The 11,798-nt window shown below is 53.5% G+C and overlaps 1 protein-coding gene across 1 annotated transcript in view; it reads right to left on the reverse strand.

The window, feature by feature from the left end:
- LOC144953427 (lysophospholipid acyltransferase 5-like) overlaps positions 1-5,854 on the reverse strand; it is a 21,394-nt gene extending 15,540 nt beyond the window's left edge. The window contains 1 exon segment of the mRNA XM_078884003.1: positions 5,837-5,854. Coding sequence (XP_078740129.1) covers positions 5,837-5,854 — 18 coding nt within the window.
- Between the last annotated feature and the right edge of the window lie 5,944 nt (positions 5,855-11,798).

The following is an 11,798-nucleotide window of genomic DNA, read 5'->3' on the forward strand; positions in this document are numbered from 1 at the left end:
GACGCTGTCTTTCCGACAGACCTGTTCTTCTGAACACCACCAAGCTTGGCAGCGTATATTTAAGTATATATGTAATGCGGGCGTAAGCGACCTTCCGGAGGTGACGTCACGGGGGGTGGAGTCATGTGACGTGGGGGGAAGGTTCGGGGGCCTTAAGCGGGGTAAACCGGAAGGGGAAGGCAGTCGGGGTGTGAGCGGAAAAGAGTGAGGCCACGCGGGCAAGTGTGGAGAGGGGGGGGCGCCGACGGCCATCGGGAGCCAACCCCGAAGATAAGAGGAAGCTGCGGAGTGGTGTGCAGCTGCAGAGGAGACAGCCAGGAGGGCTGCGTGTTAGAGGCAGCGGTGTGGCTGCCAGGAGGAGCTGCGGAGAGAGAGAGAGAGGGCTGCTTGTTAGAGGCAGCGGAGTGGCTGCCAGGAGGAGCTGCGGAGAGAGAGAGAGAGAGCAAGAAGCTGTGAGAGCTGCGGAGGGAGAAGAGCAGCAGCGAGTACAGCCAAGGGGGGCTGTGTGAGAGAAACAGCAGCAGAGCTGCTGTTGTGGATCGGGCCGACATTGGAGTCAGCACCGTGGAGAAGCTACAGAGTAAAGACAGCCGTGTGGGTGTACAGCACGAACCGAATAATAAAGGACACTGAGCAGACATCGTGGTCCAGTCGTTTATTACACTGGTGTCGGAAGTGCAACGGCATGTCGAAACAAGTGAGGAAGAAAGTTACTCCGGCGCCTGCATCGGCTTCTTCGTCCGACGACGACGAACTCCCTCCAACCACGGATCCTGTTGGGGTGGTGGAGGAGAGCCCGGCTGAGGCGACCACGGGAACAGGAGTGGAGGATGTTGGGCGTCGGTGGCGGGTCCGTCCACATCATCAGACGCGGATCAACGATGGCAAAGCGATGGCGGTTACAACTGGAGGCACTTAAGGACGTCCTGGCGCATCTATGCCATCTCGTCGCGCCAGGGACGATGGATGATGCAAGTGGTGCTCCGCGGGCCGCCACGTTGCCTGTCCTGCCGCCGCCATTGCCCACGCGGCAAGAGGCCGCCATTTTTGCGCGCTCCGTGGCGCAAACCGCCATCTTGGCCACGCCGCGGGCCGACGCCATTTTGAATTTGCCATCACGACCACCACCATTGGAAGACGGCGGGAAGAGGAGTCGGAGTCGCCACCTTTACAACGGTTAAAGAATTTTCCGTCGGTGGGGGACTGGAGCGCGTTCGCCTGCCGCTTCTTGGCGGCGGTACGCACAGCAAGATGGACCGATGGCGGAGGCTTTGGAGGTGTTGCCGACTCTCCGTGGACGACGAATCCGTCCGATTCTTCCGTTCCATAGCGACCGATAAGAAGGCAACTTTATGTGGTGTTTTTCAAGAAATGGCCGATGCTTATGAGCCACCAGATGATGCGCATCGGCGATTCGCTCAACGACAACGAGCACCAGAGGAGTCGCCCGTGGCGTTCAGGGGTGCGGTGCTGGAGCTGGCCATGGCAGCTTATCCTGAGACGCCACAGGACCTGCTTGAGCCTCTCATATTAGGGAAAATGTTGGAGCTGTCTCGGGATCTAGGGATCCCCATGCCTGTGTGTGGGCATGAGAAGCTAACTTCCCGGATGGCTGCTAAGTGTCTCGATGCGCAATTCAACCTCCGTCGCTGGAAACAAGTGACGGCGTGGACGGGGGGGGCCCGTCAAAGAAGGGGAGGCGCTGGGGTGGAACCCTGCGCAGGCCGTCTATGTTCCGGATGACCGGGGGCCCCTCAACAACTGACGGCCGCCTCCGCTCCATGGACGGGATCGCGGGCGGGCCGAGACCGCGCGCGGTGCTACCAGAACGGGGGCCGTCAGGAGGCGAGGCCTGCGTTTCGGCGCAACGAGGCCGAATGTTTCCGCTGCGGGCGTAGGGGCCACTACGCCAGAGACTGCTGGCCCGCTTCCGGCTCCGCCGCAGCAGGAGGCCTCGGCACCGGTCAAGTCGGCTAAAGATCCTCCGAAACAGACAGGCCGGCCGTGACATTGCGGGGGACGAGGGGCCCTGCTCGGAGGACGCCTGCCAGGTCTGCGGGACCTTCGAGCCCTGCAGCTCTTCCGACCCAGCTGCGGGCACGGTCACAGGACAAGCCCAAGACTAACTCTTTAGGGACACGGGACGTCGGTGGACTTCCAGCTGCGACAGGGGGGATTACCCCCTGTCATTCCTCGACTTTCATCGCGTTCCCGTTCTGCGGGTGGGCCGCCGACCGTCCGGGACGGGCCGGCGACCCGCACACGTTCCAAATCGCTTACGTTTCGTTGATTGTTGCTGTCTTGTTATTTTTTTCTTACAGTTGTATTTATTGCATGCTTTTGTACGTTCGTTGATGTTAATTGCGTTGTTGTTGTTCTTGCTGTTACATTATATGCTTAGTGTCCTTTAGGGGGGGAAGCTCGGTTCGCCGCATTACGATTTGCTATTGGTCAGCCGAGGTCGGCTGGGATTTTTCTACGGGGGAGGGTGGTGTAATGCGGGCGTAAGCGACCTTCCGGAGGTGACGTCACGGGGGGTGGAGTCATGTGACGTGGGGGGGAAGGTTCGGGGGCCTTAAGCGGGTAAACCGGAAGGGGAAGGCAGTCGGGGTGTGAGCGGAAAAGAGTGAGGCCACGCGGGCAAGTGTGGAGAGGGGGGGGCGCCGACGGCCATCGGGAGCCAACCCCGAAGATAAGAGGAAGCTGCGGAGTGGTGTGCAGCTGCAGAGGAGGACAGCCAGGAGGGCTGCGTGTTAGAGGCAGCGGTGTGGCTGCCAGGAGGAGCTGCGGAGAGAGAGAGAGAGAGAGGGCTGCTTGTTAGAGGCAGCGGAGTGGCTGCCAGGAGGAGCTGCGGAGAGAGAGAGAGAGAGCAAGAAGCTGTGAGAGCTGCGGAGGGAGAAGAGCAGCAGCGAGTACAGCCAAGGGGGGCTGTGTGAGAGAAACAGCAGCGGAGCTGCTGTTGTGGATCGGGCCGACATTGGAGTCAGCACCGTGGAGAAGCTACAGAGTAAAGACAGCCGTGTGGGTGTACAGCACGAACCGAATAATAAAGGACACTGAGCCAGACATCGTGGTCCAGTCGTTTATTACATATATTTAAGTATATATTTAAGTAAATATTTAAGTATATACGCTGCCAAGCTTGGTGGTGCTCATTCAGACGCTGTCTTTCCGACAGACCTGTTCTTCTGAACACCACCAAGCTTGGCAGCGTATATTTAAGTATATATTTAAGTATATACGCTGCCAAGCTTGGTGGTGCTCATTCAGACGCTGTCTTTCCGACAGACCTGTTCTTCTGAACACCACCAAGCTTGGCAGCGTATATTTAAGTATATTTAAGTATATACGCTGCCAAGCTTGGTGGTGCTCATTCAGACGCTGTCTTTCCGACAGACCTGTTCTTCTGAACACCACCAAGCTTGGCAGCGTATATTTAAGTATATTTAAGTATATACGCTGCCAAGCTTGGTGGTGCTCATTCAGACGCTGTCTTTCCGACAGACCTGTTCTTCTGAACACCACCAAGCTTGGCAGCGTATATTTAAGTATATATTTAAGTATATATTTAAGTATATACGCTGCCAAGCTTGGTGATGCTCATTCAGACGCTGTCTTTCCGACAGACCTGTTCTTCTGAACACCACCAAGCTTGGCAGCGTATATTTAAGTATATATTTAAGTATATACGCTGCCAAGCTTGGTGGTGCTCATTCAGACGCTGTCTTTCCGACAGACCTGTTCTTCTGAACACCACCAAGCTTGGCAGCGTATATTTAAGTATATATTTAAGTATATACGCTGCCAAGCTTGGTGGTGTTTCATTCAGACGCTGCCTTTCCGACAGACGCTGTTCTTCTGAACACCACCAAGCTTGGCAGCGTATATTTAAGTATATATTTAAGTATATATTTAAGTATATACGCTGCCAAGCTTGGTGGTGCTCATTCAGACGCTGTCTTTCCGACAGACCTGTTCTTCTGAACACCACCAAGCTTGGCAGCGTATATTTAAGTATATATTTAAGTATATATTTAAGTATATACGCTGCCAAGCTTGGTGGTGCTCATTCAGACGCTGTCTTTCCGACAGACCTGGTCTTCTGAACACCACCAAGCTTGGCAGCGTATATTTAAGTATATATTTAAGTATATATTTAAGTATATACGCTGCCAAGCCTGGTGGTGCTCATTCAGACGCTGTCTTCTCGACAGACCTGTTCTTCACCTGAGGACGGCTGCTTGCGTTGTGGCTGAAACGTCGTGAGAATTATATTTATTTTTATTTTTATTATTTTATTTCCCTTCTACGCGACTTTACCGAAATAACCAAGCAGATGAACCCTTGCTACGTACGGCAAAGTGACGGTTTTGACTGGATCCTCAAAAGATTGTCTCCGCATGGCCGAGGAGAAATCCTTGTGGATTGTACGGTCAGTATCGTTCATCCCGAAGTCTTGGTGTACTAGCTCCAGCTCACTCACTAATTTGGAACTTAATTGTGTTGACCGACTCTCTGTGTTGCATTGCATTACATTTCGACATTTTGCTAGGTTAATTTAATTTAGTGTGTCTCTCTCCCTGCCTCCTAATTTTTAAATCCTTTATATTAAGTTCACTTGCTTGCTTGCTTGCGCGCTTACGACCGTGCAAATCTTTCGGTCGTTTTTTAGCCCACTTCCCGTGATCCAATCGAGCTGACATTTTGCACACAGACTCGTTGTGCGTGACAATTTATTTTCGTGAAAATGTTTTCATCAAAATTTTTCCACTTTTTAGGAATTTTTTTTTTCATATTTAATTTAAAATACCAATGTGATAAAAATGAAACTCTTACTCAAGAAAAACAGAAATGAATAATCAAATAAAACCGATGCCACGCATATAAAGAATTGTTTTTACGGGTTAATGTTTTCAAGCTTTCGCACCGTACCACTCACTGTGCTACTCATTGACATGCTAATTTCTCTAACCCCTCCCTCCCTCTATTTAAGGTCTCAACACAGAGGCGTGGTTTCTCTGTGTGCCTATGTTTGTTCTCTATGTATCTCTGTGATGTCTGTCTGCTTGTATGTCTGTCTGTGTGTCTGTGTTGTCTCTCTCTCTATGTATCTCTGTGATATCTGTCTGCTTGTATGTCTGTCTATATATGTCTCTGGTTCTGTGTTTGATCTCTCTCTCAAATGTAGCATTCTCAGGAAGAACGTAATCAACCAGGTAGGGTGTTGACTGTTATGTTACCCGACTCTCTGTTGTAGTAGTGTATAGTGTAGTATAGTGTATAGTGTAGTATAGTAGTAATGTAGTGTATAGTGTAGTGTATAGTGTAATGTATAGTGTAGTGTGTAGTATAGTAGTAATGTAGTGTATAGTGTAGTGTATAGTGTAATGTATAGTGTAGTGTAGTAGTGTATAGTGTAGTATAGTGTAGTATAGTAGTAATGTAGTGTATAGTGTAGTGTATAGTGTAATGTATAGTGTAGTGTAGTAGTGTATAGGTAGGGTGTTGACTGTTATGTTATCCGACTCTCTGTTGTATTACATTACATTTCTAAGTCTACTAGATTTGTGTTTCTATTTCATTTATACCTGATGACGATTGCTTGTGTTGCAATCGAAACGTCGTATGCTAGTATTTATTTTATTATTTTAGCTTTATACGCGACTTTACCGAAAGAACCAGAACCAAAGAATAACATATGGTGCAGTGTGTTGATGAGGGCATTCTTCTGGGCTGGATGGTGCTGGGAGTCAGGCTTTAGACAGGCATCCGTGTGGCTGGCTTTCCTGTACACCGAATGTCCCAACGATCAAAACATCCAGGAATGTCATCTTGCCATCCTGATCCCTCCCATGGTGAATGCGATGGCTGCTGTATGGAGTTGATGTGGTCAATGACCAGGGTCTGCACAACTTGATCTCATCACCCAGGACTCCGGGTGCGAGCTTTGTATAACTTTATTGGGCAAAGTTCTAAATAATAATACAGAGACAGAGAGAGACACAGAGACACAGAGACAGACAGAGACAGACAGAGAGACTCGCACACACAGAGAGACTCCAGAGGGCTGTACAACTTGTCCGAGGGCGCGTCTCGCCACACTGTGTGCGAGTGTGAGTGCGTGTGCGTGCATGTGTGTGCGTGCATGTGTGTGTGTGAGTGCGTGTGCGCGTGTGTGAGTGCATGTGTGCGAGTGCGTGTGTGTGCGAGTGTGAGTGCGTGTGTGCGAGTATGTGTGTGTGTGCATGAGTGTGAGTGCGTGTGTGTGAGTGCGTGTGCGCGTGTGTGCATGTGTGCTGTGTGTGAGTGCATGTGTAAGTGCGTGAGTGCGTGTGTGTGCGTGAGTGCGAGTGTGAGTGCGTAAGTGCGAGTGTGTGTGCATGAGTGCGTGTGAGTGCGTGTGCGCGTGTGTGAGTGTATGTGTGCGAGTGCGTGTGAGTGCATGCGTGTGCTGTGTGAGTGTGTGCGTATGTGTGCGTGTGTGCATGTGTGTGCGTGCATGAGTGTGCGTGTGCGCGTGCGTGTGCATGCGTGTGCTGTGTGAGTGTGTGCGTGTGTGCATGAGTGTGTGTGTGTGCATGAGTGTGTGTGTGTGCGTGAGTGCGTGTGTGCATGAGTGTGTGTGTGCGTGTGTGCATGAGTGTGTGTGTGTGCGTGTGTGCGTGCGTGCGTGCGTGTGTGCATGCAATGTCTCCGCAACGTTTTGGCATTCAACTTGACAAGACACCGGCTGGCTGGGTGCGGCTCTCACGACATCAAATCGTCTTAGAAGTGATCTTCATCTGAAGCGTCTTGCAAGTGATCGCAATCTGAAGCGTCTTACAAGTCGCAAAGACGCCGGGGAGAGGAGGGAGAGGAGGCGGCGGTGCTGTGGATGAAAACTCGAAGCAGCAGAAGCAGCAGTAGTAGTAGCAGTAGCAGCAGCAGCAGTAGTAGCAGCAGCAGCAGTAGTAGCAGCAGCAGCAGTAGCAGCAGCAGTAGCAGCAGCAGTAGCAGCAGCAGCAGTAGTAGCAGCAGCAGCAGTAGCAGCAGCAGTAGCAGCAGCAGCAGTAGTAGCAGCAGTAGCAGCAGCAGTAGCAGTAGCAGCAGCAGTAGCAGCAGCAGTAGCAGCAGCAGTAGCAGCAGCAGTAGCAGCAGCAGTAGCAGCAGCAGCAGTAGCAGCAGCAGCAGTAGCAGCAGCAGCAGTAGCAGCAGTAGCAGCAGCAGCAGCAGCAGCAGCAGCAGCAGCAGCAGCAGCAAGACAAAGCTCCCCCGTGTAGCCTCTAGCAGGCTGTAGGGACAAGTTTTGTAGAGCAGCAAGTAGCATCACCTATATACAGACAAAGATGCCCCGTGTAGCCTCGGGCAGGCTGCAGAGGGCAAGTGCTGTAGAGCAGCAGCAACAGCACTACCACCGCACTGTGTGATGGTGGTGGTGATGTTGGTAGTGGTGGTAGTGTTGGTAGTGGTGGTAGTGGTGGTAGTGGTGGTGGTAGTGGTGGTGTTGGTGATGGTGTTGGTAGTGGTGATGGTCGTGTTGGTGTTGGGTGGTGGTGGTGTTGGTAGTGGTGGTGGTAGCAGTGGTGTTGGTAGTGGTGTTGGTAGTGGTGTTGGTAGTGGTGTTGGTAGTGGTGGTGGTGGTGTTGGTAGTGGTGGTGGTAGCGGTGGTGGTGTTGGCACAAGCGTCGTGGTGACGTCACCACCACTTAGTGGCGAATGGCGGTTGTTGTTGTTGGTGGTGGTGTTGGTGGTGGTGGTATTGGTGGTGGTGGTCACCAAGACGCCCGTGCCAGGCTAGGTGCACCTTGAGGCTATCACGTGAAGCGTCGAACGCCCGCCCTCAGGAGGAGGTCACGGGGCAGACCCAGCAGGTGCCACGGGTCGACTGCTGTGCCAGGCTAGGTGCCTACACAGCGCTGCTATGTACACGACCGTCCTCACCGCTGCACCTCCACTCTGTGTGGTGGTGAGTCTCTGTGTGGTGAGTCGGTGGGTCTCTGTGTGGTGAGTCTGTGGGTCTCTGTGTGGTGAGTCTGTGGGTCTCTGTGTGGTGAGTCTGTGGGTCTCTGTGTGGTGAGTCTGTGGGTATCTGTGTGGTGAGTCTGTGGGTCTCTGTGTGGTGAGTCTGTGGGTCTCTGTGTGGTGAGTCTGTGGGTCTCTGTGTGGTGAGTCTGTGGGTCTCTGTGTGGTGAGTCTGTGGGTCTCTGTGGTGAGTCTGTGGTTCTCTGTGTGGTGAGTCTGTGGGTCTCTGTGGTGAGTCTGTGGTGTGCTGAGTCTGTGTGGTATCTGCTTCCTCTAGTTGGGTTCTATGATCTAAATGGAGAGACACACAGAGAGACAGACAAAGATACACACACACACAACAACAACCGCCATTCGCCACTAAGTGGCGGTGACATCACCACGACGCTTGTGCCAGGCCAAGTGCACCTTGAGGCCACGTGAAGTGTCGAACGCCCGCTGGCAGGAGGTCACGGGGCAGACCCAGCAGGTGCCACGGGTCGACTGAGATGACTGAAACGACTGGCTGATGCACCACCTGTGCCCCCTACTGTGCCAACTTGCTGTGCTTTAGCCACCCGGCGCTCCGCTCGTTGTTGTGAGACATACACAGAGAGACAGACACACACACAGACACACAACAACCGCCATTCGCCACTAATTGGGCTGGGCATGCGGGCTACATGACCCAGCCAACGCAGCCTTGCCTGCCGGAGGAGCTCACCGATGGGACTTTGCCCAGATCTTTCAAGGATTTGTGAGCTCCTCACACAATCCAGCCTGCAGGTTAAACCCAAGATGGATCGCAGGCAGGGTCGGCCTAAATGTTTCTAACCGGCAAAGATGTTCCAGGTATGGGAAACTCTCCACAACTGCCCCATCACCAATTGGGAGTTGTGGGGGTGGAGTGTCCGATGGTACAAAATACCCAGGCAGGTGCTTAGTTTTGGGTGGGCTGATGGTAAGGCCCCACCTCTTAGTGGCACGCTCCAGTCTCAGCAGCAGCACCTCCAACTCCTCCTCTGAATGAGCAGCTATTACCAAATCATCGGCATACATAACGTGGTTGACCAATAGGGAGCCATCCCTTGACCGCACCCGGGCATCGATCAGCCTCCCATTGTATCTGTACCAGATGGAAATTCCTTTGGTACAGCCATCAAAGGCTTCACGAACTACGTGGTCAAATAATGTTGGAGGACATCCCTGTCGCACCCCAAGGTGTACAGGGAATGGCTCCGACTCCCGGCCACGTAGTTTTACCCGGGCCCGCTCACCATCATGAATGCCCTTCATGATCGTGAGCAGAGGGTCAGGGACTCCGAAAGCACGAAGAACAACCCAGAGCCCAGGTCTACTGATGGTATCATAGGCCTTGACCAGGTCAATAAAGCAGAGATGTAGGTCTTGGAATTCCCTACACCTCTGCTGTAGCAGACGGACAGAAAATATGGCATCTGTGCAGGACCGCCCTTTCCTGAAACCGCATTTGGGCTCCGCAAGCCTCTCCTAAGCGTGCCTGGCAAGGCGATGCTGAATAATCCTTGCCAGGACCTTTCCCGGCCTCACACTGAGGAGTGAGATGCCCCTGTAGTTGTTACAGTCTGTGCACAAACGCCACCCTCACTCAGACTTTCGCTTGGGAGAGACACACAGAGACACACGCAGAGACACATGCAGAGACACACAGACAGACAGATACACACACAGAGACACATACAGAGAGACACACAAAGACACACGCAGAGACACAGACACACACAGACAGAGACACACACAGACAGGCACACAGAGACAAAGCTCCCCCGTGTAGCCTCTAGCAGGCTGTAGGGGCAAGTGCTGTTAGCAGCACTTATAAACAGACAAAGCTCCCCCGTGTAGCCTCTAGCAGGCTGTAGGGGCAAGTGCTGTCAGTAGCGAGTAGCAGCACCTATGGAGGCTACCGGCACTGTGGCACACACAGAGGGGGTGGGTGGCCAGCACCACGCCCGGCCGCCTTTGTCTCCCCAGTGATAGCGATGTTCACTACACAACCACTACACCACCACCACCACCACCACCACGTAACTCATTTGAGGCTGAGTCGACCTAGGGGAGGGCCAGGCGGGACGGCTTCAGACGAATCGTCAACAATCGCAAACAGCTCCCCGCTCGCACGCAGAGACCACAACAACAACACCAAGTGGCAGTGACGTCACCACAGCACCCGCTTGTGTGCCAGGCTAGGTGCATGAGGTCACAGGACAGACCCTGCAGGTGCCATGGGTTGTACTGCTGTGCCAGGCTAGGTGCATGAGGAGGTCACGTGACAGACCCAGCAGGTGCCATGGGTTGTGCTGCTGTGCCAGGATAGGTGCATGAGGTCACGGGGCAGACCCAGCAGGTGCCACGGGTCGACTGACCGAGATGACCGAGATGACTGGCTGATGCACCACCTGTGCCCCCTACTGTACCAACTTGCTGTGCTTTAGCCACCCGGCGCTCCGCTCGTTGTTGTGAGCGTCGCTCCTCCGCCCTCCGTTGTTGTTGGAGGGCGACTGCCTCCAACTGCCCAGTAGCAGCGTCCTTCACGAGCCTCCTCCACTGAGGCCGATCTTGACACCGCTGGTACCAGTCATCGGCAAGTCCACTCAGCTCCACGTCCTCCTGTACCACATCACTCCATCTCTTCTCCAGCCCGCGCAGGCCCACCCACTCGCCCACCCACCCACTCGCCCACCCACTCGCCCATCCGCTCATCCACTCGCCCACCCGCTCATCCACTCGCCCACCCGCTCGCTCACCCACCCGCTCACCAACCCACTCACCCACCCACCCACTCGCCCACCCCGCTCGCCCGCCCGCCCACCCACTCACCCACCCACCCACACCTTGACCTCAGAATCTGTCAAGGGCAGTCAGTGTTGGGGCTCGTTGAGTCTCAGCGTGACGCTGCAGCTGCTGCTGCTGCTGCTGATGATGCTGCTGCTGCTGCTCCTGCAGCTGATGCTGCTGCTGCAGCTGATGCTGCTGCTGTTCCTGCAGCAGCTGCAGCTGATGCTGCAGCTGATGCTGCTGCTGCTGCGTCGACGGCCATCCACCTCAATCCACGGTCCACTTAAACTGCTGTCAGATCCTCCATCTGTGAGATCAGCTGTCTGTGAGATCCCCAATCTGATCATCTGTCTGTCAGATGATCTGTCCATCAGATCATCTGTCTGTCAGATCAGCTGTCTGTGAGATCAGCTGTCTGTGAGATCCACTGTCTGTGAGATCAGCTGTCTGTGAGATTCCCAATCTGTGAGATCAGCTGTCTGTGAGATCAGCTGTCTGCGAGATCCTCCGTCTGTCAGATCATCTGTTCGTCAGATCCACTGTCTGTCAGATCAGCTGTCTGCGAGATCCTCCGTCTGTCAGATCAGCTGTCTGTGAGATCCCCAATCTGTGAGATCAGCTGTTCGTCAGATCCACTGTCCGTCAAATCAGCTGTCTGCGAGATCAGCTGCCTGTGAGATCAGCTGTCTGTGAGATCCACTGTCCGTCAGATCAGCTGTCTGTGAGATCCCCAATCTGTGAGATCAGCTGTCTGTGAGATCCCCAATCTGTGAGATCAGCTGTCTGTGAGATCAGCTTTCTGTGAGATCCCCAATCTGTGAGATCAGCTGTCTGTGAGATCAGCTGTCTGTGAGATCAGCTGTCTGTGAGATCCCCAATCTGTGAGATCAGCTGTCTGTGAGATCAGCTTTCTGTGAGATCAGCTGTCTGTGAGATCCCCAATCTGTGAGATCAGCTGTCAGATTCACTGTCCATCACATCCGCTGTCTGTCATCTCAGCTGTC

The sequence above is a fragment of the Lampetra fluviatilis genome, chromosome 76 (assembly GCF_964198595.1).
Source record: "Lampetra fluviatilis chromosome 76, kcLamFluv1.1, whole genome shotgun sequence".
NCBI lineage: Eukaryota > Metazoa > Chordata > Hyperoartia > Petromyzontiformes > Petromyzontidae > Lampetra > Lampetra fluviatilis.